The sequence below is a fragment of the Cyrtonyx montezumae genome, unplaced genomic scaffold (genome assembly GCF_038088225.1).
Source record: "Cyrtonyx montezumae isolate F1298 unplaced genomic scaffold, pur_monq_1.0 scaffold_16, whole genome shotgun sequence".
Classification (NCBI taxonomy): domain Eukaryota; kingdom Metazoa; phylum Chordata; class Aves; order Galliformes; family Odontophoridae; genus Cyrtonyx; species Cyrtonyx montezumae.
The window spans coordinates 10,526,348-10,553,174 of NW_027071892.1; the positions used below are offsets into that span (position 1 = coordinate 10,526,348).

At 57.8% G+C, this 26,827-nt stretch overlaps 3 protein-coding genes across 4 annotated transcripts in view; 2 read left to right on the forward strand and 1 right to left on the reverse strand.

The window, feature by feature from the left end:
- Positions 1-607: 607 nt before the first annotated feature.
- Positions 608-4,476, forward strand: GRAP (GRB2 related adaptor protein). 2 transcript variants are annotated; one of them, XM_065732805.1, is made up of 5 exons: positions 608-771; positions 1,719-1,816; positions 2,696-2,818; positions 3,503-3,671; positions 3,887-4,476. In XM_065732805.1, exons 1-5 carry the CDS (start codon positions 694-696, stop codon positions 4,070-4,072), a joined length of 654 nt encoding a protein of 217 aa, XP_065588877.1. In that variant the 5' UTR covers positions 608-693; the 3' UTR covers positions 4,073-4,476. The 2 variants fall into 2 exon arrangements, with proteins under 2 accessions (XP_065588877.1, XP_065588878.1); XM_065732806.1 differs by lacking the exon at positions 2,696-2,818.
- Positions 4,477-4,740: 264 nt separating this feature from the next.
- Positions 4,741-26,827, reverse strand: part of SLC5A10 (solute carrier family 5 member 10) — a 29,536-nt gene continuing 7,449 nt past the window's right edge. The window contains exons 8-16 of the mRNA XM_065732808.1: positions 26,487-26,567; positions 23,423-23,628; positions 22,378-22,513; positions 9,023-9,130; positions 8,529-8,679; positions 5,960-6,128; positions 5,245-5,460; positions 4,999-5,080; positions 4,741-4,903 (exon numbers count right to left, since the gene is read on the reverse strand). Of these exons, the coding sequence (XP_065588880.1) occupies positions 4,749-4,903; positions 4,999-5,080; positions 5,245-5,460; positions 5,960-6,128; positions 8,529-8,679; positions 9,023-9,130; positions 22,378-22,513; positions 23,423-23,628; positions 26,487-26,567 (1,304 nt within the window). The 3' untranslated portion in view covers positions 4,741-4,748. The remainder of the gene's footprint in view (positions 4,904-4,998; positions 5,081-5,244; positions 5,461-5,959; positions 6,129-8,528; positions 8,680-9,022; positions 9,131-22,377; positions 22,514-23,422; positions 23,629-26,486; positions 26,568-26,827) is intronic.
- Positions 11,776-23,444, forward strand: FAM83G (family with sequence similarity 83 member G). The gene is made up of 5 exons (XM_065732789.1): positions 11,776-12,358; positions 15,569-15,736; positions 18,727-18,851; positions 19,576-21,010; positions 22,970-23,444. The coding sequence occupies exons 1-5, from the start codon at positions 11,870-11,872 to the stop codon at positions 23,348-23,350; spliced, it is 2,598 nt and encodes an 865-aa protein (XP_065588861.1). The 5' UTR covers positions 11,776-11,869; the 3' UTR covers positions 23,351-23,444.

The following is a 26,827-nucleotide window of genomic DNA, read 5'->3' on the forward strand; positions in this document are numbered from 1 at the left end:
ATCGCTGGGCGCAGGACACCCAGCGCTGCAGCTCACCCCTCCTTAAGCAGAGGGCAGAAGCTCCCCACACCGAGCACATGGGAGGGTCTGAGCCGCAGCCGTCCCCTCTCCAATCCCTCACTTCAGAGCAAAACCGACATCCAGGGCGTTTTCTGAGCACGCCGTGCACACGCACGCACCAGAAAGGATGCGCGGTGCTGGCCCTGTCCCAGACTTCCACCCCCCAGGAGCCCTGCAGGTACAGCGCGCTGATTTTAGTCCGGTTTCCAAATAAACCAGGTGCGTGCACCGCCCCGCTCACCTCTGCCCATCCCACCCTCCGTGATTTCATCGTCACGTTAACAGAAAGAGCCGTTCCCATTGCGAATCCTTCCACTGCGTGCCAGCAGCTCAGCCCGTACGAGACACCGGAGAGACCCCTGTCTGTCAGCTCGCAGCACACCTCACTCGCATCCTCATCCCATCGCTGCTCCGCTTCCTTCCAAAATCCCACGGCGGTCCACGGGGACGCTGCACACCCGGGGCCCGCGCCCCTGCACGGCTGTGCAGCATCCCACCTACCGCACCGCTGCTTTGCTCCGGTGACACGGTGACATCAGTGCGGCTTCCTGCCTGCCGGCACCACCCGCCCCGGGCCCCACAGCCCCGTGCCGTGGGGCAGCGAGCCCCAGAGCCCCGCTCGTGCCCCACAGCATGGAGTCGGTGGCTCTGTACAACTTCCAGACGACCGAGAAGGATGAGCTGCCCTTCCAGAAAGGGGACACCTTGAAGGTACAGGGGGACGGTGTGGGTACATGGGGTGCTCTCGTTGTTGTTTGTCGTCTGTTTGGGGCTTTCTGTGGGGGAGAAGGAGTTGGTTTTGAGGAAGTTTGGAGCTCGGGGCAGCATCACAACTGTAGAAGGTACCAGCTGACCGTGCCACAGGACACATCCCCGGAGAGGTCCTGACTGGGGCATGGCATGAGGCCCTGGGGCATCGGTGACACCGTGCTCTGCTTTGGGGCTGAAGCTTGTTTTTCACCTGCTCCACAGCCACAGGAACCCATCGGCAGGACCATGAGCCCAAACCCCAACCTGGGCACAGCATTCGGGAAGGGCTCAGCTGCCACCTTAGCACCCCAGAATCCTCAGGGAGCCTCAAAACACCCACAGGCCCCACAGCCCTACAGCAGGGACATGGGCACCCTGCCCCACTGCTTGCTCGTCTCCGTGGGGCTGATACACCCCGCAGCACCCCTCCAGCCCCCGGGGGCACCAAGGGCACCAGGAGCCGTGCACAGCCCCGGCTCTGTCTCCCCAGCATGTTTTCCCCTCAGCCCTGGGGTTTCAGATCCTGTTTTCACAGCTGTGCAGCTGCCCCGGGGCCCTTGCGTGGGAGGTTGGAAAATGGTTTTGTGCGGAAACGGGTGTCACAGCCCTCCTGCTCACAGCGGGACCGTCCTCCTACACTGCCACCGCCCCGGGGGACACTGCTGCTGGCTGCTGCCAGGCCCTCGTGGGTATGGGTTTTACCACTTTCCTCGGCTGGGGACATGGGGGGATGCTGGGAACCTCCTTGGTGAGCCAAACCTCAGCCTGGGGTGAGCAGCAAAACGCACCTTCACCAGAGCCCCGCTTTCCCAGGTTTTAGGGGTGACATGGGGCAGCTGCACAGGGGCAGTGGGGCGCCATGGGGATGGCAGCTGGGCTGATGCCTTCCTGCTCCTCTTCCTACCCAGATTCTCAACATGGAAGATGACCAGAACTGGTACAAGGCTGAGCTGTATGGCTGCGAGGGCTTTGTCCCCAAAAACTACATCAAAGTCAAACCCCACCCGTAAGTACCAGGCCTGCCCCACAGTGCCCCTCCAGCACTAAGCAGTGACCCCAGCCCTGTGTCCTGCTGCCCAAAGGGCTGACACAAGCCCCGCACATGGGGAAACTGAGGCACAGAGTGTCAGGGTGGCAATGCCAGGCCCTGCTGGGTCCCTGTGCCATTATCACTGAGGCAGTGGGAGGCAGCAGGGAGCCCACGTACCCGAGGCACACAGAAATCCATCCCCACGCCACGTTGCCCACTATATAAAATGATAATTGGGGAACAACAAGGCATTATGGGATTACAGCTGCATTAGGCACAATCCCATTAGTATGTTATTAAAGCCTGGCATAATCCATCCCCAGTTTGAACCTGTGTTTTACGTATCGTTATCCCCGGGTAAATCACATTTTAATGCCATAGAGAAATCTGCTCGGGGCTGTGGCTGTGGGGAGCTGTGGGACTGGGCATCACCACGGTAGGTTCATCAGGTAGCAGAGGGCCTCCCCAAGCCCTGGATTTGTGGGTACAGCACTGGAAGTGACCTCATTTTGGTGCCTCCATCCCAGCACATCGGCTTTTCAGCTCTGCACCGAGCACCCATGGGCTGTTTCCTTATTGGGCTGTGAGTCACGGGGGGGCGGGGGAAGCAGGGGACGAGGCACCGTGCCGGCAAACAGGATGCGGCCACGGCTGCCGGTGATGCTGCATGAACATCCTTTAGGGCCAGCACGGCGTACAGTGGGCACCCTGAGATCACATCCAAGGGGAAAAACGCCGTGGGTGGGTCCAGGCCCAGTGGGGACCCCACTCCCACCGGGTTCCTCTCGGTGCCTCCATCCCACGGGGTGGGGATGTGGTGGTGGGGTGCGTGTGGCTGAGCAGTGCCCCTGGCAGGTGGTATGCGGGGAGGATCTCCCGGCACATGGCAGAGGAGCTGCTCCTCAAGCGTAAATACGTGGGAGCCTTCCTGATCCGTGAGAGCGAGAGCGCGCCGGGGGAGTTCTCCATCTCCGTCAAGTGAGTGCTGTGGGACACTGGTGGGGGACCCTGGTGCTATTCTGGAGACCGAGGGCTGAGGGTGATGGCCATGCAGGGTAGGGCCAAGCTCTAAGTGCAGCCCAGGGGAAGCATTTCCATGAGCATCCCTGGAGATGAGCAGCACTGCATCCGGGTGCCCCAGGGACAGTGGTTTCAGCATCAGAGCCAGGGATGTGTGAAGGTGTGCCAATAGGCAGAGCCTCCCCTAGGGCTTTCACCCCATTGCTGCCCCCTCCCCACCCAGAGACAGCGTGCAGGAGCAGGCCCCAGGCCAGCCAGGCACTTTCTCACACTGCTGATCTCTAATTAAGCATTTAAGGAGGTTCTTGCCCATAATGAAAGGGAGCAACACTCTGCCCTGCGTCACCAGCGGGGCCACATCCCCGCCCCTGCCCAGGGCCCTGAAGGCAGTGGGGACATGCAGCAGCCCCACGACTGCACTGAGCCAAGAGGGGAATCCAGCCTGCTCTATTCTCCTGGGTCTGGGGAGATCCCATGGCACCCAAACCTACAGCCCATAGTTCTCCTACCTGCCCTTTGTGAGTGTATGGGTCCCAATGCCACCATCACCTCTGACTGGGTAGAGTAGGATCCTGGCTTTGCACGCAGTGCTGGAAAGCATTTGGGATCCATCAGTAACATCCATCCCTGCTCCATCCGCAGCTACGGGCAGCACGTCCAGCACTTCAAGGTGCTCCGTGAGCGCAACGGCAAATATTTCCTCTGGGAGGAGAAGTTCAACTCCCTCAATGAGCTGGTGGACTTCTACAGGACCACTACCATCGCCAAGAAGCAGCAGATCTTCCTTCGGGATGAAGAGCAGAACCCAGAGGTACCCGTGGGGCCACGGGATGGGATCAAGAAGGGCTCTCCCCTGCACCCCAGGCTCTGCCTTGCCTCTGGGGCTCCAGAGGTCCCCGCCAGGCAGGATTTCCTTTGTCCCTGTCCCTACTGTACGGGTCTTTGCAGTGTCCCCAGCACCCGGTGCGGAGCTGCTGGTGGATGCTCTCCCCACTCCTGACCCCTCCGCTTTGTGTTTCCCCGCAGGTGAGAAAACCCAAATTCGTGCAAGCCCAGTTTGACTTCTCTGCCCACGACAGCTCCCAGCTGCCCTTCTACCGTGGGGACATCATTGAGGTGCTGGACTGCCCCGACCCCAACTGGTGGCAGGGAAAGATCTATGGACGCATCGGTTTCTTCCCCCGGAACTATGTGCACCCCATCCACAAGTGAGCCGCCCCGCTTCGCACATCCCCCCCTCCCCACGCTGTCCCCGTGGGCTGCACATCCCAGCAGTGCCATCCGTGGATGCTGCGCTGGGGGCAGAGCCTGCCCCGCTCCCCACTGACAAATACCCAGATGTGAAGAAGCAGAGGGCAGCGTGAGGAGTATCCAAACTTCTGTGGAGTCACAGAGGGCAGCAGCTCCTGGCCAGGACTCCTCCAGCCCCAGCTCTAGGAGTGCTGCAGGCAGCCGGGACCCGGCTGGGCTCAGGGATGCCGTGGTGTGGTGCTGGGGCACAGAAGGGCCTCTCAGGAGGAATCCAGTCCTGCTGGTGCCATCTGTAGCTGCAAAATGTGGCTTTTTTATTTTTTTGTTTGTCTAGAGTTAGTAAAGTGTGTTGATGTGAAACCCTCCCACGTGGCCATAGTGTTTCCACCCAGACCATGGCCCTCATGGGGCTGTGCCTCATCTGCTCTGCCCCCCTCAGCCCTCCTGCACCCAAAAGCCTCACCATCCCCACCCCTGTCTCCCACTCTCACAGTCCCCCAGGACACAGTCAGGTCCACAGTGCTGAGAACACACAGCTCACTGCACCAACAGCTTTAAGCTTCTGCTATCCCAAACTTAACCAAAACCATCACCTAAATCCCCACTTCTCCACCAGTTCCCAGGGGCTGGCAGGGGGCTAGGCAAAGTAAGCGTAGCAGAAAACATTGATGCAGAGCAGGATAATGGCATTGATGCTGCAGACACGGGTCCAGAAAGCAGATTCAGTGGTGCTCCACAGGGATGCAGGTCCCTCAGTTTGCTGCTGGCTGCTCGGGGTGGCTGAGCAGGAACCTGGCACAGACAGACAGTGATTGTGGGGACAGGAGACTGAGGCACGGGGCATCCATGCTGCAGGGAGCTGGGGATACCCCCCTGTGCACACTCACCATCCGGGCACCTCTGTGACGTGTCATCTGTGGAGTGCTGGGGGGGCACCTGGGAGAGGCTCCACCAGGTAAGATCCTGCAGCTGGAAATGGGATGAGATTCAGTGGGAAAACACCCCCAGCCCGACCCCCCTCCACAGGGACCTCCCTTTGGGTGAGCTCAGGGTGCACCTCAAAGTGACAGCAACGTCTCCAACCAAACAGTCCTGGGGCGCAGGGGCCCGGGGTGCCCACGGGCTCTGCTCACCCTCTCCGAGGGTGGTGGGGGGGTCATCAGGCTGCCCCCCACCACAACAGCCCCCGTGGTGGCACACAGCAGCGCAGCAAAGTGCAGGTAGTGCAGGTCAGCCAGCAGCCACGGCCGCCTGTCGGGGACCCCGCAGCGGGGTGCAGGGTGCGCCAGCTCCAGCCCCATCCTGGCCAGCCCCAGCGCCAGCCCCGCCATCAGGCCCCAGAAGGCTCCCTGCAAAGCAAAGGGCAGGAGGGGACAGCTGGAAGGGGACGGCCTCAGCACCAGGAGACAAACCCCACAGTGAGGACAACCCGCCCAGACAGCCCCGAACAGGGACGGGCAGCCCCAGGCACGGTGCTGTGAACCCTGGCCGGCCAAAGCCTGTCCCCAGTGGCACTCACTCACAGGGGATGCCCCCTGCCAGCCCCGCCATGCTGGCTGGCCATGCGTGGCAGCACCTGCACCCTCTTCCTCACCCCATCCACCCACCAGAAACATCACAGAGCAGCTTTTGCATGTTCCTTTTGCACACCCACGTGGCCGGTGGGCACTGTGGGCATGGGCCAGCAGTTGGGCTCAGCGATCTCAGAGGTCTTTTCCAACCTGAACGATGCTATAACTCCTCCCCCACCTCTCCAGTGCCACATCCTCATTCCTCCCTCCTGACCCCACTGGGAGTGCAGTGGGCAGGGCGGTGTTTCTGTCCCCGTGTCCCCCCAGCCATCCCCACCTGCTCGTTCGCACGGGGCCAGAAAACAGCCAGGATGAAGACGGCGGTGACGGGAGGAGCCAGGCAGCTGGTGACAGCCTGGATGTAGACGTAGAGCTGCCCACCAGCAGAGCTCTGCAGGATGGGGATCCACACCACGCTGAGGGCCAGCAGCAGCACTGTCACCACCCTGCGAGCGGCAGCACACGGTGACATCATCCCACCTGCACCACACGGCCCTGCAGCACAGGCTGGGGGTCGGCGCTGCTGCGGGTGGGTGCTGCCCTGGGGGCAGTGGGAGGATGCCCAGCGCAGTGCCCCCCCCAGGGCTGGGCAGGATGTTCCTGCCCCGTGTGGTTTCTCGCCTGTCACGGTGGCAGACTCGCAATGTGTTGTCTGGGCTCAGTTCAGACATGCCTGAGGCTGAGGTTGTTTCATGTCACTGTGCTCCTTGCTCCCTCCCCCTCTCCCTCCCTCCCCTCCCACCGGCTGCAGCCCGGGCAGGGGATCACCACCTGGGCACGATCCCATTGGGGCTGACCCCAAGCCACGGCTCTGAGGCTCAGGATGGAGCCTTGCACATCCTCCAGGCTCTTATGGAAATGTCACCTCAAACCACAGCCTGCAGTCCCCGTCTCACCAAACCTGCACAGGGCACAGTAATTACAGCAGTGCCAGCTCCATCCCGGAGCACTGGGGGCTGCTGAGTGTCACCCCACGGGGGAACACTGAAAAGCCCCATGTGCAAATCTGTCTCTGCGGGTGATGCTCTCATCACCTCCACGCACCCCCAAGGTGTCCCCAGGCGTCCCCGATCCAAAACAGCAGGCATTGCCAAACCCCAGATCTGGGGTTCAGTCTGAGCATGGACAGGGTGTGTCCCAAAAGCACAGAGCCATCAGCTCAGCAGCGATGGAGGCAGCAGGAGCTGGTACCCAGCGCAGGAGAGCGGCTCAGCACTGCTGTATTTATAGCTCAGTGCCACGTGTTGAATAACAGAATTGCCCGAATCTCCATCTGCTCATTTCGAAAAGCAGAAGTATTTTAAAAAGAGAAAAAGCAAGCAAGAAAGAAGCCATGAAAGCTCCTCTCCAGGCGCAGCCGCTCTCCGGTGCTGCCCACTCAGCTCTGTGGAAAGTGGAAGCACAAAGCACACACCCTGACCCACGGGGCAGGAGAAAATCCCCCCAGTGGGGGCGGCCCCATGGCACAGCTGATGCTGGGAGGGTGTGGGGAAGGTGTGGGGCAAGGGGTTGGCACAGAGTGAAAAACACGAGTGGGGATTTCCTGTGGGGTGACGCTGCAGTGGCATGAGCAGAAATCCCCCGATGTGGGGAATGGGAGCTATTCCCACCCCACACCGGGGGACGCTCCTGCCCTCCGTCCACTGCACACAGCACCGGGTCCCTATGGAGAGCCCCTCTGAGCTCAGCATTGGCTCTGGCCATGGGCAGCCCCTCCCCAAGGCAGCTCTAGGGCACTCATGGAAGCAGGGTGAAGGTTTCCCAGCAGGATCCCAATACTTTTGCCCTGTACCTACAGCACGAGCACATGTTTTGGAGATGCTCCAGCCAAGGGTGAGCAAATCCCTTTCTCCACACAGAACTGAATGGGTCATACCCCGTGTGCAGGTGCTGTAGGGCCAGACTGGGACTGGGAACCATCCTATGTCCCCACGCTGATCCCTGCTGCTCCATCAGCACTATTTCCTCCCTGTAACATTCCTCCTTTGCTATGCCCCCAGCTGGCACCCTGCTACCTCCTTAGCACCAGTGGAAAGCTATTGCCAAGCTCCTATGGAAGTGTGGGTGCTGCTTACAGATGTGCCCATCCCAGTGTCATTTAGTTTGGGAAAACAGCTGGAGAAACATGGAGTGATCCCAGGACCCCCTCTGTTAACACATCACCTCTGTCCCGTCCCCACGTGCCACCCTACAGCTGCTGTCTCAGCATAGGGCCACACACACGTTGCCCCCTGCACTAGTTTATCATTACAGTCATTTTTATAGACACAGCATCCAGTTCCTGCTCCCACCCGGGCAGTCACACTGCTGCAGATGGATCAACACCCATCATCTTCCCACTCTCCTTCAGTCACCCAGACCAGCAGGGCTGGCAGAGCCTCCTCGCAGCCCCAGCCCAGCCCAGCCAGAGCTCTGACCCAGATTTCCTCCCTGTCATTGTCCCCATAGCGCAGCACTGTGCTGGGCCATGCTCCAGCACTGAGTGTGCTGCCCCGGGCACAGCACACCACAGCACTGGGCTGGGGGCCACCACTCACCGCCTCTGGGGCGCACACTGGGGCTGTGCCACCCTCTGCCCCACAGCAATGTGGGGCAGCCACCCAGCCCACCCCACTGTGCTTGTTTGGAGGGCACAGCTCAGCCCCTCCAAAACGCTTTCATGGGCCCCGTCTGCATTTCCAGCGCTTTCATCCATAAAACACTCTGAGGGTTTTGTTTTCCTTCTGCAACCGCAGCACTTTGCAGCCAGGCTGAGCTCCCAGGCTCCAAAGCAGATCACAGAGGGCTGAGCTGGCCCTGCTGGTCTCCCCAAAACCTTCGTTATCCCCAAAACACCCGCTCCCTACCTGCCCACCACGAGCAGCTCGCGCTCACTGGCCCCTGGCCTCATCCTCCTCCAGATGTCCATGGTGAAGAGAGTACTGCTGCTGTTGAAGATGGAGGTGAGGGAGGACATGAGTGCAGCCATCATCACTGCAATCATCAGACCCCGCAGCCCTGGGGAGGAGAGGGACCGTCAGACTGCGGCTGGGATGGATGTCCCCGACAATGCAAAGGGAACACATCCTGCTCTGCACGTCCACAGGTTGAGTTTTGGGAATGTCCCGAATGTTCTAGAGGAAACACGTCCCAAGCTGCATGCCATAGGTTGGGCTTCGGAGACACCTAGCAGCCCCGTAGGACACTGGGACAATTCACAGCCCCCAGTCTCACTTCTCAGGGTCACTGGGGCTGGGGCTGCATGGCCCAAAGCCACCTGAACAATGTTGTGATGGCCGAGCCAGGACACCAACACCCACGAGCACAGCAGGACCTGGCTGCAGACAGAGCACGACCTTACCACTGGGCATCAGCTCCACCACCAGCTTAGGGTAGGCGATGTTGGAGCAGCCCACTGCAGCCCCACACACACGGGTGCACTCCTCAGGGTCCACGCAGGCCACGGCATCTGTGGGACAGAGGCAGGGGAAAGTCCTGGAGTGAGTCTGCATCCTCCAGCAACACCCAACCCCCCCAGACCCCATGCACCATGCTTGGGTTGGATCTCACCCACAAACCCCTGACCACCCTAAATCCCACAGCAGCCCCCCAGGCTGACCCCAGAGCCCTGCTGGGAGCCGGGGGCAGATGGCTTTGTGCACCACTGGGGCCATCACCTCCGCACCCACCACTCCCTGCAGTGCTCCAGGACAGTCAACACCCAATTACTTACGTGTCTCAATGGGTGCTGAGCCCTTTTTTATTGTGAGGCTCATAAAATATTGACATGGATGGAAATTAATGGCAAGTATAAATATTCATGTCCTGGCTGGCTCTCAGCTCGGCATTCTCACCCCGAGCAGCACGGGGACCAGCGTGAGCACCCCTACGCACAGCTGGAGCCACAGGGAGGGCAGGAGATGATGCTGCACAAAGGATTTCCCATGGGGTATGTGCACCCCTTCCATCCCCACTGTTCTTCTTTGGGGTGCAGACCTCACAGTCCCCACCACGCACCGCTGCCTGCACCAAAAGCCCTACAAAAGGAGCAGGACCTGGGCTGTCTTGGCTTTGCAGGAGCAGGGGCTGGCAGCTGCTTTTCCACCTTTCCCCGGGGTGAGAGACAGCGCCAGGGCTCTGAGTAACGCTGCCATCACCGCTCTGTGCCTCAGTTTCCCCTTCACCAAAGCACCACGCTGTGTGTGGCTCCATGCAAATGCTCACAGAGCTGTAGGGCTGGAGGATGCTCCCGAGGGCAGAGCAGTGTCTGGGTGCTGCACCCCAACCGAACACCCCTCGGTGCACTCTGGCAGCAGAACCCAGCGTCACTCCCTGCTGCATCATTAGGCCTTCGGATGGAGATGGGAAATTAATTATGAACTTTTAATTAACGCTTTCCACTGTGGCCAGGAGGAGCCTGGTGAGAGCTGCAGGGCTGTGGCAGTGCTGGGGATGGTGCAGCTGGGATATGGGATGGATCTGCCCAGCCAAAGGAATGGGGACTTTGGGACACTGAGAGCTGATGCTCAGTGATCCCTCCGTGCACAGCAGGTTCAGGGCTGCCAGCTCTTTTCCTGCAATGGGGAATTCAGAGGAGCAAGCTGGATATGCAGGAAAAATACATCAAGTGTGCACCCAAATAACGAGTTCATCCACCCCTGTGCTCAGTGCAACCGTGACAGCAAAGGTGGCCAGAAGAGAGTTTTAAGGAAGAGAGGAGGAGAAGCACAGCTGCAGCGTTGCACCTCAGTGACAGCTGTCACAGCATGGGACCAATGTGACACTGTCATCCTCACCCATCAGTTCCAGCACGCAATAAATCCCAACTGCACACACAGCCCTCTGAAGAGGCTGCAGATGAACCTGCACAGCAACTGCAGCACAGGCACAGGGCACACGGGGCTGAGGATCACTCAGCTTGGAAAAGACCTCCAAGATCCCCAAGCTCAACCCCACTGTGCCCGCTGACCACGTCCCTCAGTGCCACATCTCCATGGCTCTGGAGCTCCTCCAGGGATAGTGACCCCCCCCCATACCACCCTGGGCAGCAGTGCCAGTGCCCAACTGCTCTTTGGGAGAAGATACTGTCCCTGACATCCAACCTGAGCCTCCAGTGGGAGGAGCTGGGAGAGGACACACGGACAGAACGGGAGGAGAGGCACAGTTCGGTGCCCAGCACCCTGCACAGCTCGCTCCAGAGCACGGCCCCGCGCTGCTTTGCCCTGAGGATGCTGACTCAAGCGGGGCTCTCATTTACGCGGCCGCAGATCCAGACCAACTGCACCCAAGCGGCTCAGCGAGACGCAGCCCGTGGCATTTTCCTTTCTGACATCTGATCCCAATTCATGAAATTCTTCTTTGCCCAGAAGTTCCCCACGATCACTGCCTGGTCAATGCAGAAGGGCATTTTTAATCCATCTTAGCACACTCTGCCTGTGCAGGGCCACGTCCCCCCAGCAGTCCACACCCAGCAGAGCCCTCCCCGCAGCTCCAGCTCGAACACGGAGCACAGACACTTCCTTCCCCAAAACAAGCGCCTTCCCAGCGAGCCCAGAGAGAGAGGGGACATCGGGGCAGAGCTGACTTTTGGAGGTGCGCTCGGAGCAGCAAGCAGCACCGACCGAAAGAGTTAATGGCCGAGCCAAGCTGGGAATGTGCAGGCGGCATGTGACCGCAGGTGGGGCAGGGCGGAGCGATGAATCACTCCTCCGCTTTTCCTCTTTTCACTTCTTGCTGTTACCTGTCCGGCCCGGCACTGCGTGCGGGCGGGAGCCCGCAGTGACCCGCGGAGATGCCGAGGAGTCCGGCGGAGACGTTGTCGGGCACCGAGGGCACCTCCGAGCCGCTGCCCCTCCACCGCGCGGCCGATGCTCGGGCTGAGGAGCTCTGCTTCGAGCACACTTTGTGAAGCTCTTGCTTTTCCTTTGTTTCTTTTTTCTTTTTTTGTCTTTTGTTTTGCTTTCTCGCTGCGTTGAAAGAGCGGAGCCGGAGGTAGAGGAGGCGGTGTTTGTGCGTGCACGGAGCCGAGCTCTGCCCTGACCGCAGCAGGAGCTCAGATCCTCCTCCCCGCAGAGCACAGCGTGGCAGGAGCCGGCCGAGCAGGGAGGGCGAAGCGAAGCGCCTATGTAAAGACTGGGGGGTGGAATTAATTCCGTACTTATTGCCGGAGAAGTTCCCTTGGTGGAGGGACGCGGCGCGTGCTGTCGCCATGGCTTTCTCCCAGGTGCAGTGCCTGGATGACAGCCACGTCAACTGGAGGTCCAGCGAGTCCAAGCCCGAGTTCTTCTACAGCGAGGAGCAGCGCCTGGCCCTGGAGGCCTTGGCCGCCCGCGGCCCCGATGCCTTCTACGAGGTCCTGAAGAAGGAGAACATCCGGGACTTCCTCTCCGAGCTGGAGCTCAAGAAGATCCTGGACACGCTTGAGACGTACGACCCCGGCTCCGAGTACATCCCGCGCCACGGCAGCAGCACAGCGGGGAGCGAGGGCGACAGCCAAGGGGACGAGCAGGAGGTGGCCCCGTCCCTGGAGTACTGGCCGCAGAGGTCCGACCGCTCCATCCCGCAGCTGGACCTCGGTTGGCCCGAGACCATCGCCTACCGTGGGGTGACCCGTGCCACCGTGTACATGCAGCCGCCCATCGAGGGCCAGGCGCACATCAAGGAGGTGGTGCGGAAGATGATCTGCCAGGCTCAGAAGGTGAGGTGCCGCCGGTGGGCTGGGGACGGCTGCGGGATGTCCCACTGAGGATGGATCCCAGAGTCCTGCTCAGCCAGGTGGTCCCCGTCCTCTGCTCAAGCCGAGGCATTGGGATCGGTTATTTGGGTTTTTCTGTATGCCTTCAGAATAAGCAATATTCAGTCATCGGGTTTTGCTGCCGCTGGCCTGGCCTAATGCTCTCTGGGTCCAACATAACCCTTTCCATGGCCACGTCACTCACCCCAGGGTCTCCACAGGGCAGAAAAGTGGTCCTGGCCGCCCCGTGGTCACTATTTCCAGAGCGCTATTTCCATGTAGCAGCATGCTGGAACCAGAGGAGCCAAACTCAGCCCTGGGGCAAAGCAGCAAAGCCTCAGGACTTGTGCTGGTGGATGCGTGGGGATCAAGTCCGGCTGCAGAGTGGCACGTTGCCCCATGCCAGCCCTATCCTGGCTGTAGGAGAAAAGCGTTAGGGTAAGCACAGCAACCCACCTCGCCAGGCTGAGTTTGGGTTGAGGCTTGTCCTCCTCATGGCAGCAAACCAGAGCAGAGATTTGGGGCAGATGAGCAATGGCGTCACACCGGTGTTGTGGGCAGGAGGACAAGGGAACTAGGACATAGTGGCAAGCCTTGAAGGCCACCAGTAGTGATGGGCAGAGGCCACTGGAACTCTCAGTGACACGGCCATGGCAGGGAAGCACAGAGGGACCGGTGCTCACTAGTTTCATGGGATGGTGGTTAAACCCTCCAAGAATTCATTTCAGAGAGAGCAGCACCCCAACACCAGGGTGTTCCAGCAGGAAAATGGGCAGACCCCAGGAGATGGGTTGGGATGCATTGGGAGGCACAAATCCCAGCGAGCCCAGTGCTGGGCACTCACAAAAGTCAAGGTGCTCTGTCCTTACCTGCAGCGTTTTCCTGCCAAAGGGCACTGTGGTGAGCCACATCCTTACAGCACGGGAGGGCAGGGCTGGAGCCTCAGCCTCACACATGGGACAGAGTATGAGGAGACCTCTCCCATCACAAACAATGTCTCATCTTTGGCTCTTTCCAGCTGCCTCTGCCCCAGCTCTGCAGCTCCTGCCTGGCTCTGCTTGCTCACTGCTTCCCCCACGCCGCAGCACCTTGTGAGTCACCCATCCCTGAGTCAGGGCTGGCACTGTCCCCACCTCCCCTGGGTGCATCTCCATGCTGCGGATATGCTGTGCCCTGTGAGTGGGGCTGGGGAGTGGGGGGAAACAAAGAAGGAGCCATTGGGGTTCAGCAGATGGGGCTCCTCCAGCCCTTCCGCCCCATGTACAATCCCACAGCTGAACCCATGGTCACACTGCTGAGCCGGCAGTCCCAGAGGAAGATCAGAGTCGCTGTCATACACCAACACACGGGCTGTGAGCACAGTGGGGAGAGGGAAGGCCATCCAGCAGAGCGGGGCCCCTTGGATGGTGAGGCTGAGCCCACGGATGCACACGAACAAAGAGAAGCACCGCTGCGTTCAGAGCTTTACTCTGCCAACAGGCAAATCCGGGCGAGCTGCAGCAGGGCTGCACACGAGCTCGTCCTCACTGTGGAAAGGAAGGGGGGAGCAGAGAGGAGGGATCCCAACACCACGGCCACGCTCTCCTGACACACCCCCAGTTCTGTGGCAGCACGGTGCTGCTGGGCATCCTGGCACACCACTTCCCCATGGCCATCGCCCCCGATGCTGTCCCCTTGGCTGCTCAGCTCATGGCACTGCTGGGGAGGAAGGGCTGCCTCCTCTTTTCTTCATCACTACATCTCAGCTCTGTCTGACCAGAAATGGGCTGAACACACCTCAGCACACAGCCACCATGAGCCCGACCTCTCTGCGCTTGAGGTTCCCAGTTGGGATCGTGGTGCTCTGATTGCCCTCTACAACTTCCAGCAAAGGTTGGGAGGCCCTATTAATTACTGTTTACAAAACCTTCTGCCATTCCTGGATGAAAGGTTCGACGAGAGAGAGAGCAATTATTGATGTTCCTTGTCCCATCTCTCCCTCTTCCCAACACGCTTCCTCTAATTGTGCGTTGGTGCCTGCCTAATTTATTGAGTGCCCACATGGTGTGCCCCAGGAGTTATTATCTGATGATTCAGAGCGACTTAAGAAAGAGCTGCAATTTCCTCTATAAAGCATGATCCTGCAGTTTGGGCGTTCATCAAAGCAGCTCAGAAGGATCCAACGCTGCCTGCCCTGCATCGGAGGGGATGCACGGTGTGGGATCCTCCGCTGTGTCCCACAGATCTCAGCAGCTCCAGGAGCCCAGGAAGAAAAGCAAACGATCGCCCACTCAGGCACGGGGAGATCTAGCATTAGATCCAGGTCTTATATCCTCTTCTCTCTCTGGATGAGTGGTGAAGGGATAGGCAAGCTTCCCACCATGGTCCAACAGCAAAGGACTTCAGATGCAGCGACATCGCTGCCCTGTATCTCTGCCACGCACCGTCCTGTCCACAGAGCCTCCACCACAGTGGGGAAATGCCCAGAACAGGGGCCAGCCCCTGCTAAGCACGCTGCCCCATGCTGCAGCGAAGGGGCTTTTCACCTTTCCTTCTCCTTCAAAGCACTTTCCCCATTAGAACCTCTGATGTGGAGTCATCGCTCTGCCCACAGTGCTGGTTAGGCCAGAAAGTCCTGCAATTACCATCTGCTGCTGACCGCCATCGGCCTCGATTTACAAGCGTGCCCCAGAGAGAACAAGGCACACAGGGACGTGACCACAGCCACAGAGAGCACCAACGTCTGTGATGGAGCACATCTGCCACCAAACCCATCCCAAGCCCCCGGCACAGCATCACCTGCTTTTCTGCCTCAGTTTCCCCAGTGATGTGGGGAGGATTTGTCTTTTCACGGTGAAGCTCATCAGGAGGTGCCCGGGGAGGATAAATGGGAATTCATCTGAAAGCCCAAAGGTGCCCACAGGCTGAAGGCTGGCAGAACTGTGAGGTCCCCCCTCAACTCCACGGCCCCAAAATACCTGAGTGCATTGGGTGGCACTGGTGGTGGAATGGGATGGGCTTTGTTCCTTGTGCAGCTGCCTGCCAAAGAGAAGGAAAAGAGACAGCAGCGTCCTAATGTATGATTCTCTTCATAATTAGAGCTCTCCACTTTCTGTAGTGCTAATTAAAAGGCAGTGTGGTGCTCAGAGAGGCCCAGGCGGAGGTGCGGACTCATCTCTCTCCTCCTCTCTGCAGGTCATCGCTGTGGTCATGGACATGTTCACCGATGTTGACATCTTCAAGGACCTCCTGGACGCAGGCTTCAAGAGGAAAGTGGGAGTCTACATCATTTTGGATGAGACCAATGTGAAGCACTTCCTCCAGATGTGCGAGCGAGCACAAATGCACACCGGGCACCTGAAGGTAAGGACGGTCCTCAATCTCAGCAGCAACTCTGGGCTCCGCTGTTCCATTTGTGTGGGATGTGGCCGTGGGATAAATCACTCCCCTCTATCTACAGCCTCCAGCTGTAGGTTGCTTGGACAAAAGGCAGTAGGGAAATGGGTCTGAGTTCTTCTGAAAGTGCTATGAGAATTCCTGAAGGGCCAGGAGCTCTTCTTGCCCTGTGCTGCAGTCCCAGAGCAGCGTTAGAGGAGTTAGGTCCATCTGTCCTGCAGACGATGCCCACATCCAGGATGGAGAAGAGCAGGTGGGAGTGCAGGACTAGGTCCCTTGGCCCTAAGCACCCCAAATCTGCACCCTAGCAGAGCACGTTGCGGCTAGAGGCACGCGACTCAGCGTTGTGCAGATTCCCCCTGCACAGACCGTGCCTCGCCGAGATAAGCAAGCAAACAGAGAGCACATTGCACACAAAGCAGGAGGTTGGGGTTACTATTTAACCCAGCCCCACAGGTAACACTGAGTGCTCACAGCAAAACACAGCTCAGCCCCACACTGCGTGCATGAGAACAAAACCCAGCACCATGCTCCAAGGGGGACGAGGGACAGGAAGGGGCAGAGGAACGCTTCCCCCAGTGCTAGGACGGGGTGGTGGTGGGACACTGCTCCGTCCCTGTGTTCCCAGCACTGTAGAACCCCACAGTTTCACTTTCGGGCTGCAGCTCCTCTCCCAGTCTCCACGCCTGCAGCCTGGCACAAGGGCGATGTTCCCCGCCTGACATCACCTGGCTGTGTGGTGCCAAGCGGCTTCGCCTGGGCACGCTCCCTCTGAATTTGCTTACGGTGAGCACAGAGAGCAAGCTGAGCAGGAACACGTCCCAGCCACGTCACAGCACTGACAGCAAGAGGGAGGTTGGCATGCGGCCGTGATGCTGTGCCAGCTCTGGGGACCCACAGGAGGGGACACTGAGGTGGCACTTACAGTGCACCCATCCAGCCAGGCTTTATGCCCTCCCCATCCATGAGCCCGAGAGCTCTGCCTCATCACTGCTCAGGACAACTAAACCAGCCGAGCTTCCCTCTGCTGTTACCTGCAGCCTGGAGAGGGCTCTGCTCCCAGACCAGACAAGCCAGCGCTGACGCACGCCGCGCTCTCAGGCATGAGCTGCCTGCTGGCAGGACCGGAAAAGCAGGAGAACATCTGCAGAGCTCGGCAAATGTCTGGAAGCGGTGATTTGCCACATATTGCTTGTTGCAAGCACTTTGCAGGGATGGAGGGCAGGAGGTAGTGAGGAAACTAGGGCAGTGGCTGGGAGCTGCTGTGTAAGCCAGGAGATGCTAACGAAACGAACATCGTTATCTCGGTGCCTTCTGCGCTGTGCAATTAGCGAGGCGGCTTGGGCAAGGCTGTCCTGCGTTGAGCAAGGGTGAGTGCTTGGGGTGTGATTCAGCCCCGCTCAGAGCTGCTCTCCAGCTCGGCAGTCGGCTGCACGCTCACTCCACGCTCATTTTGGAAGAGATTAAGTAAACAGATCTTACCCAACTGCGGCAAGGGGAAGGCCGAGGCAGCCGGCAGCATGCTGCCGGGAGCTTTATTTCCCTGGGTGTTACCCAAGAAAAACGCAGGCTGTTTCATGCCTTTGTGTGCAGATCGGGCTGAGAGCGAGAGGGAGATGGCAGCACCGTGGGGATGCTGTGCATGGGGACATCATCCTGATGTGACCCTCCTGTGCTCATCCCCACACCGGCCATAGACCCCATAGAACCATTCAGGTTGGAAAAGAGCTCCAAGATCCCCAAGCCCAACCCATCCCACCATGCCCTCTGACCACATCCCTCAGTGCCATCTTTCCACGGTTCTTAACACCACCAGGGATGGTGACCCTGCCACCTCCCTGGGCAGCAGTGGCAGTGCCCGACCACTCTCTGAGAGAAGAAATTGTTCCTAATATCCAGCCTGAACACAATTTAAAGCCATCGCCTTTGGTCCTGTCGTTGTTACCTGGGAGAAGTGGGTCCTTAATACAATCTCCTTGCAGACTGAACAATCCCATTTCAATCCTAGGCCACCAGCTGCCTGCAGCCAGGCACCAGAGTCTCAGCACTAGGCAAAAATACCAAAGCTTCAAGAAATCAAATGCACAAAAAGTACCCAAACTTCTCCAGTCAGTGCGTAAAACTTATCTGGAAACCTGGTGAGGAGCTCCAAACAAAGAAACGAAGGGCACGACCCAACGATGACATGGTGCCTTTAGCAAGAGCATGACCACCATCCCAGCAGAGCAGGAGGAATGACAGTGCTCTCATAAAAAAGTACTTCCTCTCCACTCCAGGGAGCCCACTTTATCTGCTGTGAACAGGGACACCCTGCTCCATGCTTGGACCTATACCCACATCTCCCCACATCTCCTTTCCCAGTGCTGCCCCACTGCTTTTCCCCACCCACTCATAAAACCAGGGTGAGCTGCTCAGATTTAGGAGAGGAGCAGGCCCAAGGGAAGCCCCTGCCATTGGGTCTACGTGCACTGTGCTGGAGTCAGCACTGTCCCCTAAAAAGCACTGGTACATGTCCCAGGAGGAAGGAGGAGAAGAATTGCCTCCTGCATGGTGCCATTCACAGATCATAGGAGATGGAAAGTGTTTGGCAGCGCCATCACAAGCTGTTTACCCGTGGTTGTGGGTTGAGTGAGCTCAAGAAGCAGAAAACACTGTTGGACACCATGGGGAAAGCAGGAAATTCTTGGCGCCAGGTCTCTGGTTCACTGCACAGCCCTGGGCAAGTTATTTTATCTCATCACTGAGGTCTCTTACGAGCAGACTGTGAGGAGCACTGCCCACTCCTCAGTGGGGTTGGGAAACAGCTGCAGGGCTCTGAACGTCAGCTCTTCATGGCTCAGTGTGGGGCTGAAGTGAGCTCCAAGTGGGGCAGAATCATGGTGGGGAGGTGGCCGTGTGAGGATGTCCGTGCTGGTCTCAGCACTGCCTGCTCATGGCTCCTTGCCTTTGCTCTGCAGAACCTCCGAGTCCGCAGTACTGGGGGGACGGAGTTCTTCACGCGCTCAGCCACCAAGTTCAAAGGGGCTTTGGCACAGAAGTTCATGTTTGTGGATGGAGACCGGGCCATGTGTGGATCCTACAGGTAACAGCAGTGCCCCTCTCACCTGCCCCATAGCACCGATGTCAAAGGACCTGCATGGTCCCTGTCCCAACTCCTAACTTAGAGGACCTTACTCCTAACTCCTCCCTTACTCCTAACTTAGAGGACCACGTCACATGGGAAGCCTAAGTTCATCCTAAGGCCACCCCATGGCCAGGACTGGGGCAGTGTGGGACACAATGATGTCAATGCACAACACCATGCAACAGGAACAACAGTTCTGAGGCCCAGCCAGCCCCAGCTCCACACTGACCTCAGATTTTCCTGTTAAACATTTACAACCCTAAGTGTTTTCCAATTTGTCCCAATGAAAACATGTTTTGGTTGAAAGCAGTGATGTTTTCAGCACTAAAAATACATTTCATAAACATGAAAATGGAACATATCCTATTTTCTGTCCACAACAAAAAACACACTTGTTTACAAGTCCCTCTTGTTAACTAACCTTAACTGAGAAAAGAGAAGCAGCCAACACTAACATGAAAAACTAGCTGACCTAAAAAATTTTTATTTTCATTCAAATTCCTGACTTCAAGCCTTCATTCCCATTTGGGATGAGAGCTTCTTATTAATCCCACTATTGATAATTTTTATAGCAAGATCATGTCCTCACTAGCACAATTAAACCCCCTGGGAAAAGCCAAGGTTGTCAAGAGGTGTGTTGTGTACCAGCGAGCCCTCAGCTTCCAACATGTTTCCATTCCAGCTTCACTTGGTCTGCAGCAAGGACGGATCGAAATGTCATCACGGTGCTCTCGGGACAAGTGGTGGAGGCGTTCGACAAGCAGTTCCAGGAGCTGTACCTCATGTCCAAGGGGGTGAGCCTCAAGTCCATCTCCATGGGCGAGGAGCCCGAACCCGAGCCCGTAACACTGCCCTCCGTTGTGCCGGTGACCCCTGCCAACGCCATGGTGAAGAAGCTGATAAACCCCAAATACGCTCTGGTGAAGGCCAAGAGTGCAGACCAGATCAGCAAGACTTCATCTGAGAACCAGGACAAAACGCAGAAGGCAGAAAACAAAGGCAAAGCCCCACACGAGGGCCAAGCAGGAGACAGGCACGGTGAGGCAGCAGACCTCTCCCTGCTCATCCACCCCGGTCTCCTGAACCTGGAGAAAGCCAACATGTTTGATTACCTGCCCACCTGGGTCGAGCCTGACCCAGAGCCTGGGAGTGAAGTCTTGGGCTACATCAACATCATTGACCCCAAGATAAAGAATGTGAAGCTCTCACAAATGAACCGCATCAAAGTCTGCGACGTCTCCCAGGCCAGCGCCCAGCACCGGCAGATGCTGAAGAACAGGGAGCTGGAAGCCAAGAAGACCTCAACCCAAGAGCCACCTCTGCTGTCCCTCTGCCAGAGGGGGACCCCACAGGTCCCCACAGAAGCTCCTGTGGCACCGGCCACCAGCCCCATTGAAGGCAGTGGTTGGGTGACAAAGCAAGTGGAAACATCGGCTGCTCAACCACTGAGCCACCACTTGAAGCCACCTGAGGAGACACCTGAGGAGGCCAAGCCTCCAGTTCCAAAGCCAAGGACTGTCCCTGTTGGTGGCCTTGCCACCAAAGCCACCACACCTTGTGACAGCAGCAGTGCCCCAGATGGTGACATGCAGCCACCGCTGGCTCACCATGTGGGTGCGAGGCAGGAACTTAAGGAGAACCCCAACAGAGCTTCGCCGGACAGCTGCCACCTCCCAGCAGTGGGGCCCCAGGAGGACAAGGGCCCTCCCTGTGCCCACAATGGTGTGGGAGAGGAGGAAGAGGAGGAGGAAGAGGAGTACATCACTCTCAGCGACCAGGAGAGCTGCTCCAGCAGCTCTGCTGACCACAGCTACCGCCGCTCCAATGCTTCCTCCATTTCGGATGAGTACTTTGAGGTGAGGGAACGCTATGGGCCGCTGCGGCGAACCAACTCAGATGTCACTCACAATGGGGAGTTTGTGCCCATCCAGAGGAAGCTCAGCGACCCTCACATCAGTCGGGGCACTTTTCTCAGCCCCCTGGGGAGCCTCCCATCCCTCAAACATGTCCGCATGGAGGACGTGGCCAAGAGGAGGAGCAACGCTGTGGAGATCAGGTGTGTGCTGCCCCGCACCATCTTGGATGGCAACGGCTCCTACCCCACCAGTGCCACACAGGTAGGTCATCCGCGAGCTTCTCCTCACTATTTGTCCCAACCTGGCCCACAAGTGTCCTCAGTTCACTGGGTCACAAAATCATAAGATCATTCAAGTTGAAAAAGACCACTAAGACTGTCAAATTCAACCATGCCCACCAAAACATGTCCCTAAGTAGAATCATAGAATCATAAGTTGGAAAAGACCTCTCAGATCGCCAGCCCTAACCTACCCCACCATGCCCACTAACTGTGTCCCCAGGTGCCCCATATCCACGATTCTGGAACAACCTCCAGGGATGGTGACTCCACCACTTCCCTGGTCATTGCATTTTTCTTATTTCCAATCCAAATCTCCCCTTTTACCTCCACAACAGTTGCAGAAGATATCCAGGAGGTGCCCATGGCCACACCATAGCTCCACAGATAGCCCAGAGCACACAGAAAAGGACTGGATAAAAGGAAGGCTTTCTGGAATTAAAGAGCAGCATGTGGCACGGGACAGTGCACAGAGCTCTATGCCATCACCCAACAGCGGTGGCACTGCTCTGTGGGACAGACTATGCATGCAGGCGTGTCCCTCCCCGCCTTGTTTTCTATCTCCTTGCACTTTGATTAGCATCAAAGCAAAGTGCACGGACACATAAGGAGGTGGAGCAGCATGGCAGAGCTGGCAGCTGCCAGCAGCACCCACAGGAGCTGAGGATCCACAAACCAGGCAGGGGGACACAGCCCTGCTGCTCTGTCACTGATGGCACCTGGGATGACCCCAGCTGAGCCGCCGGGTCCATCTAATCTTTGCTTACAGGGAATTGAGGGTATTAGTCCAGAGTCCACCCGTCACACCCTGCCCAAGGCTTTGCTCCAGCATTCAAGCCTTCACTGTGCTGCTCAAAGCACTCAAGTACCTTTGTGTTCCTGCAATAACTTGTCCGGGTCTTTTTTCTGAGAGATAATTGAGGTACTGCCAGAACCAGGAAAGCCAGTGCTCAGCTGATGGAAGCACGCAGGGAATAGTTTCTCCCATGCGTAATAACAATAAACAGCCATCTTTGGTTAGCTCTGTGGAAATCTCTCATCTGAGGTTGGAGAACAGCAACAGCATGAGGAAGATGGCCCACCCCTGGGCCCCAGCAAGGCCTTTTCTTGGAAATTCTGCAGATTTCCAAATTAAATTGTCCTTCTGCACCTCCTGGCCTCTCCCAGCCCCTGCAGTTGGGATGTGAAAGTGCCCAACGTGCTGCCTGTTGGCTGTTTGCTCTCCCATCTTGGACAGTGTAGGTATCTCCCACCATCAACACCACCACGAGATTTTATTTTGGGTCCCATCCCTCACGCACCTAATCACAGTGATTTCTGCTCGGTGCCGGGCCAAACACCAGCCCTTACCTGGGAACAGGACCCTGCTGATCATCCCTGGCATGATAATGACAAACAGGGGCAGCATCTTCAGGTAGCTGGCCAGGATGGAGCCAGCCTTGGCATGGCTCAGGCTCCTCGCAGAGAGCGACCTCTGCACGATGACCTGCAGAGAGGCAGGGACATGGCTGAGTCACCAGCATGTTCCCCCTCCGTGTCAGCCTCCCCACTGCTGAATGCACCCCCAGCATCCCAAATGCTGGAGCTGGGGGGCATAGGACCCCAACGCTGCATACATTTTTTCCCCACAGTGCAGGTTAGGTTTCTCTCCAGCACTGAGTGATTTGGGTTACGCCTTTGCAGCAGGATCCCTGGGGGCCCACAACCACTCTGAGCCCCATCCCATAAGGACCTGCACCTCCACACACAGGTCACCCACAACCCTAAACCAGGGGGAGAGTTTTCATTCAGAGGGTGAGCAGCACAGTGGAAGCATTTGGGCACAGGACTGCACCAAGCAGCTGAAGGACTTGCCCACAAGGACCAGGAGTTTGTAGGGGAGCAGCATCCTTACAGCACCCACAGGTCATATTTTGTTCTTTTTCTGCTCTTCAACAAACAGGGCACGCACATCTACCGGTACCGCCCCAGGAACCTCATGGGCAAAGAGCAAGGCAAGGAGCCCTCCTGCTCCCCACCGTGTGAGAAACCCCCCGGGGCCAGCAAGCACCGAAGGGACAGCACCGAACCCAAAAAGACCATTGCAGGCAGCCAGCCCTACTGGCAGGGCAAAGCCTTCAGCCCCAGCAAGCCCAGGGCAGCGAGCAAAGCCCTGAGCTCCCTGCCCGAGAGCCAGAAGGCAGCAGAGGAGATGAGGACACCACTCGGCATCCCGCTCTCCAAACTGTCCCAGTCCAAGCACCTCAAGAACAAAGTCACGGCAGCTCTGGGCGCTGACTCCAAGAAGAAGCCCCCCGAGCCCACCAGCCAGAAGGAGCAGTAGGGGTGGACGCAGGCAGATGGACTGCAGGCGATGCTCTGCTATGCGGGGCAGGGGAATCTTGTTTACATTTACCTGGTCGGTGCACCAGTACCACGTGGCCATGATGGACAGCCCGAACGTCATCCCAGTCCAGGGCAGATCTCCAGAGATCGGGTCTCGGAAGAGGTGCATGGCGTCTGCTCTGGGCAGGTGGCAGGTCGTGTTGGGAATGATCTTGGATGGCACAGCTTTGAGATAGGCCTCTTCCAGGTTGGAGTAACCTCCGATTGCATTAAAAGCTGGAAGGCATCGTTGGGGGAGGCCGGTTAGAGGCCATCTGTTTGCCTCCAGGGTCAGCCAGAAAGACATTCAAGAACTCATTAAAATGAGAACTGCTGCCCCCTCCTTGACCCCACCCTTCCCACAGAGGGAGGCTCACATGCGTGATTATATTTTATTTTAGTTATTTAAGAGACTCTTCTATCACCATTTTGCACAGTATGTCCCATTGCAGCCTGCCCTCCCTCGGGAGGGTGACCCATGTCTGGGACAAAAGGGACTCACGCCTCTTTTGACTTCGTACTGTAAATGCAAGCTGTTATTAAAGCTCTCTGCTCCTAGAGTATGGGAAACACACCTAGAACCATTAAAATTGAAGATTAGGTACCTTTGTCTTGACTCATTGCAGCCCAAGGTGCCTCAGAGCAGATGTCCACATAACACGGAAGCATTTTCTACCCATGTGAGCATTCCCCATGCACAGCCCCATCTTTTATGAACCTCCAGCCAAAATTCCCAACAAATGGCCCCTCTCCACTGCACTTTTCCCAGGAATTGGGATCCTCCTCCTGCTGAGGGTGATGTGCCATGAACGAGCCCCAGCACGCGCAGCTCCGAGCCCTGTGCAGCTGCACTGGATCCCATCCTGCCCAGACAGCCCCAGGCTCTGCTTCAGCCCCAACACCTCCCTCATCAGGGGGGTGGGGGGGGAGCTTGGGATGAGCCCTGCTTGCAGCTGCTCCATGCCAACAGCAGAATTTGGGAGTCTTGGGGAATCAGAGGCACTGTTTTTGGGAGAGCTTTTGGGGACCCCGACTGGGCTCATGGAGGGGGATCATTCAGCTTCCCACGGTGAGGAGGCAGGCTGAGGGTGAGGGAGGGATTTCACTGAGGGCTGGGGAAGGTCCCAGCACCAAGCAGGGGCTGCTCCTGCAGAATGAGGTTCAACCTCCTACTCAGATGCAGTTTTGGGTACAGGGAAGAGAAATTATTTCCAAAACAGCAAAACAGATCAGGCTCAAAGTGAGACCCAGCACGTCCCTGGATGGTACTCCACACATCCTTCCCAACCACGGGCAATACCCGTGTGCCTCCTGCAAATGCCCATTCCCCATATCCCCTTCCAGGATGGCACGGTCCCCACAGGACAGCCCCTTCCAGCACCAACCCACATCCTGGGTCCCATCCTCCCGATCTGAGGCTTTTGAGGTGTTTGGAAAGGGGCATAACACCCCACTGCTCCCTTTGCAAAGCACTCCCCAGTACTGCGCAGGAAGTGCGCATTCACAACCCTCTCCTGCTCTTATGAAAGCAGGGCTGGCTTCTCTCCAGCGCGTGGTTTATCCGGGCACTGGCTACTCCCAAGCTTTGCATGGGCGTTGGGCACCAACAAAGCTCTTGGGCACCAACAAAGCTCTCCAGAGGCAGAGGCTGAGTGCTGAAAGCAGAGATAGGCGCCTGGGGGTGCGGACCTGCTCCCTTTCCAAAGGTGTCAGCCAACAAGTCGCAACACCTACGCCTGCTCACATGGAAGAGCGAGGCGAGGAAGGCAGGGCAGCAAGGAATCAGCCTGCAGATGAAGGGCTGCAGTGGGAGCGATGCTCCTCCAGTGGGCACGATGCCCTACCCCTGGGAGCAAAGTCCCACTGATGAGTGCAGTGTCCCCGTGCTCAGTACCAAGGGGACATAGTGAGGGCTGCAGGACAGTGCTGGTGCTGAGCCACAGCCAAACGGCCCCAGCAGTCCTCAGGACTTCAGCATATGTAATCTCTCCCTACTTATTTCTGCCAGGTGCAACCAATAGCATCCACACACCCCTCCATGGGGAGAGTGGTCACAGGCTGGCAGATGAGCAACAGCTGCATTGCTGTGGCTGCCACAGTCTAAAGATATAAAATGGGCAAAACCATGGAGAGCATCCTTTATGAGCTGAGCCCAATGGAGCTGGAGGTGGCAGCCATCAGAGGATGTGAGCCTGCGGGCTCTCCCAAGACCAAGCAGCAGCTGCACGGCCAGCAGGCTGTTTTTGATCCCCTGGATCAGCGACTCTCCCAACACCACCACCTCCCTGCACACACCTTGCAGAGCGGGTTAGCATGTCTGCAGATGGCTTAGCCACGCTGCTGCTGCCGGGCATTTTCCAGCCATGCCTTGCTGCCCTCCTGCTGCTGCCCAAAAGCACAAGGGAAAGCCTCAGAGGACCTGTGGGCAATTAGCACTTCAGACAGTGATCAGCTATACCCAAGCACCTGGTCTGATGTGTGGGCTGCGGTGTGGAGCAGCTGGGGCACCTCCTCTGCCTGGCACTGGTCCTCACTTCTGCTGGGGTAATTATTGTTACTGGTATCCCTCTCAGAAGGGGAAGACCTTCCCTTTCTTTTTCTCCCTTTCGTAAAGTGAGGCATCTACTAAACGCCCTTACACTTGCTTGCATATACATCTTGCCGCAGCTCAGCCCTGCTGCTGTCCCACTGTGGGAACATTTCACACCACCTGGATGGGTTTGTTCATCTCAGGACCTGGGCATCCCACTCCCCAAACGCTGACCTTGGGCACTGGAACCTAAGCTGTACCCAGCTGGGAAGTGATGCCAAGCTTCAGCCAAACACTGGAATGAGCTCTTGGACGGTGGAGAGCTGAGGACAGCCAAGAGATCACCAGCATTGGAGAAAGCCCATGCAAAGAACCAGCAGGATGCCATACCCACAAGGAATGGCACAGAGGGGAAATGCAGCAGCGAGGGGTCCCAGGTGGACGACAAACTTTCCTTAGGTGATTGCTGCTGTTTGGCCACAGAACTGCTCAGGCAGAGTCTTTTTATTTATCCAGGACAGCCCAAGCAGGGCAGACGGGGCACAGTGGTCCTCCCAGCTCCTACCTCTCACTGCCAGCACGATGGCTCTGAGGACCATAATGAACGTCTGCAGCGCATCGGTGTAGATGACGGCCGCCAGTCCCCCTGCAAAGAGCAGAGCACCACGAGCACCAGCGGGTCAGACAGCCCCAGAGGACTGCCCACATGCACAGAGCAGTAGCGGACCTGGAGAAAATGGGTTTCAACCCGTTTCAACCCAAGTCCCTGATTCATCCCCATCCAGCACCTGCCCAGCCATGCCTGGGATCTGTTCGGGACTGGGGTGACGCAGCAAGCACACCTCTGCCTGGCACGCACCAGAATGCCTCGCTGCACAGAGAGCCTCGTGGGCAGGGAAAAACCAA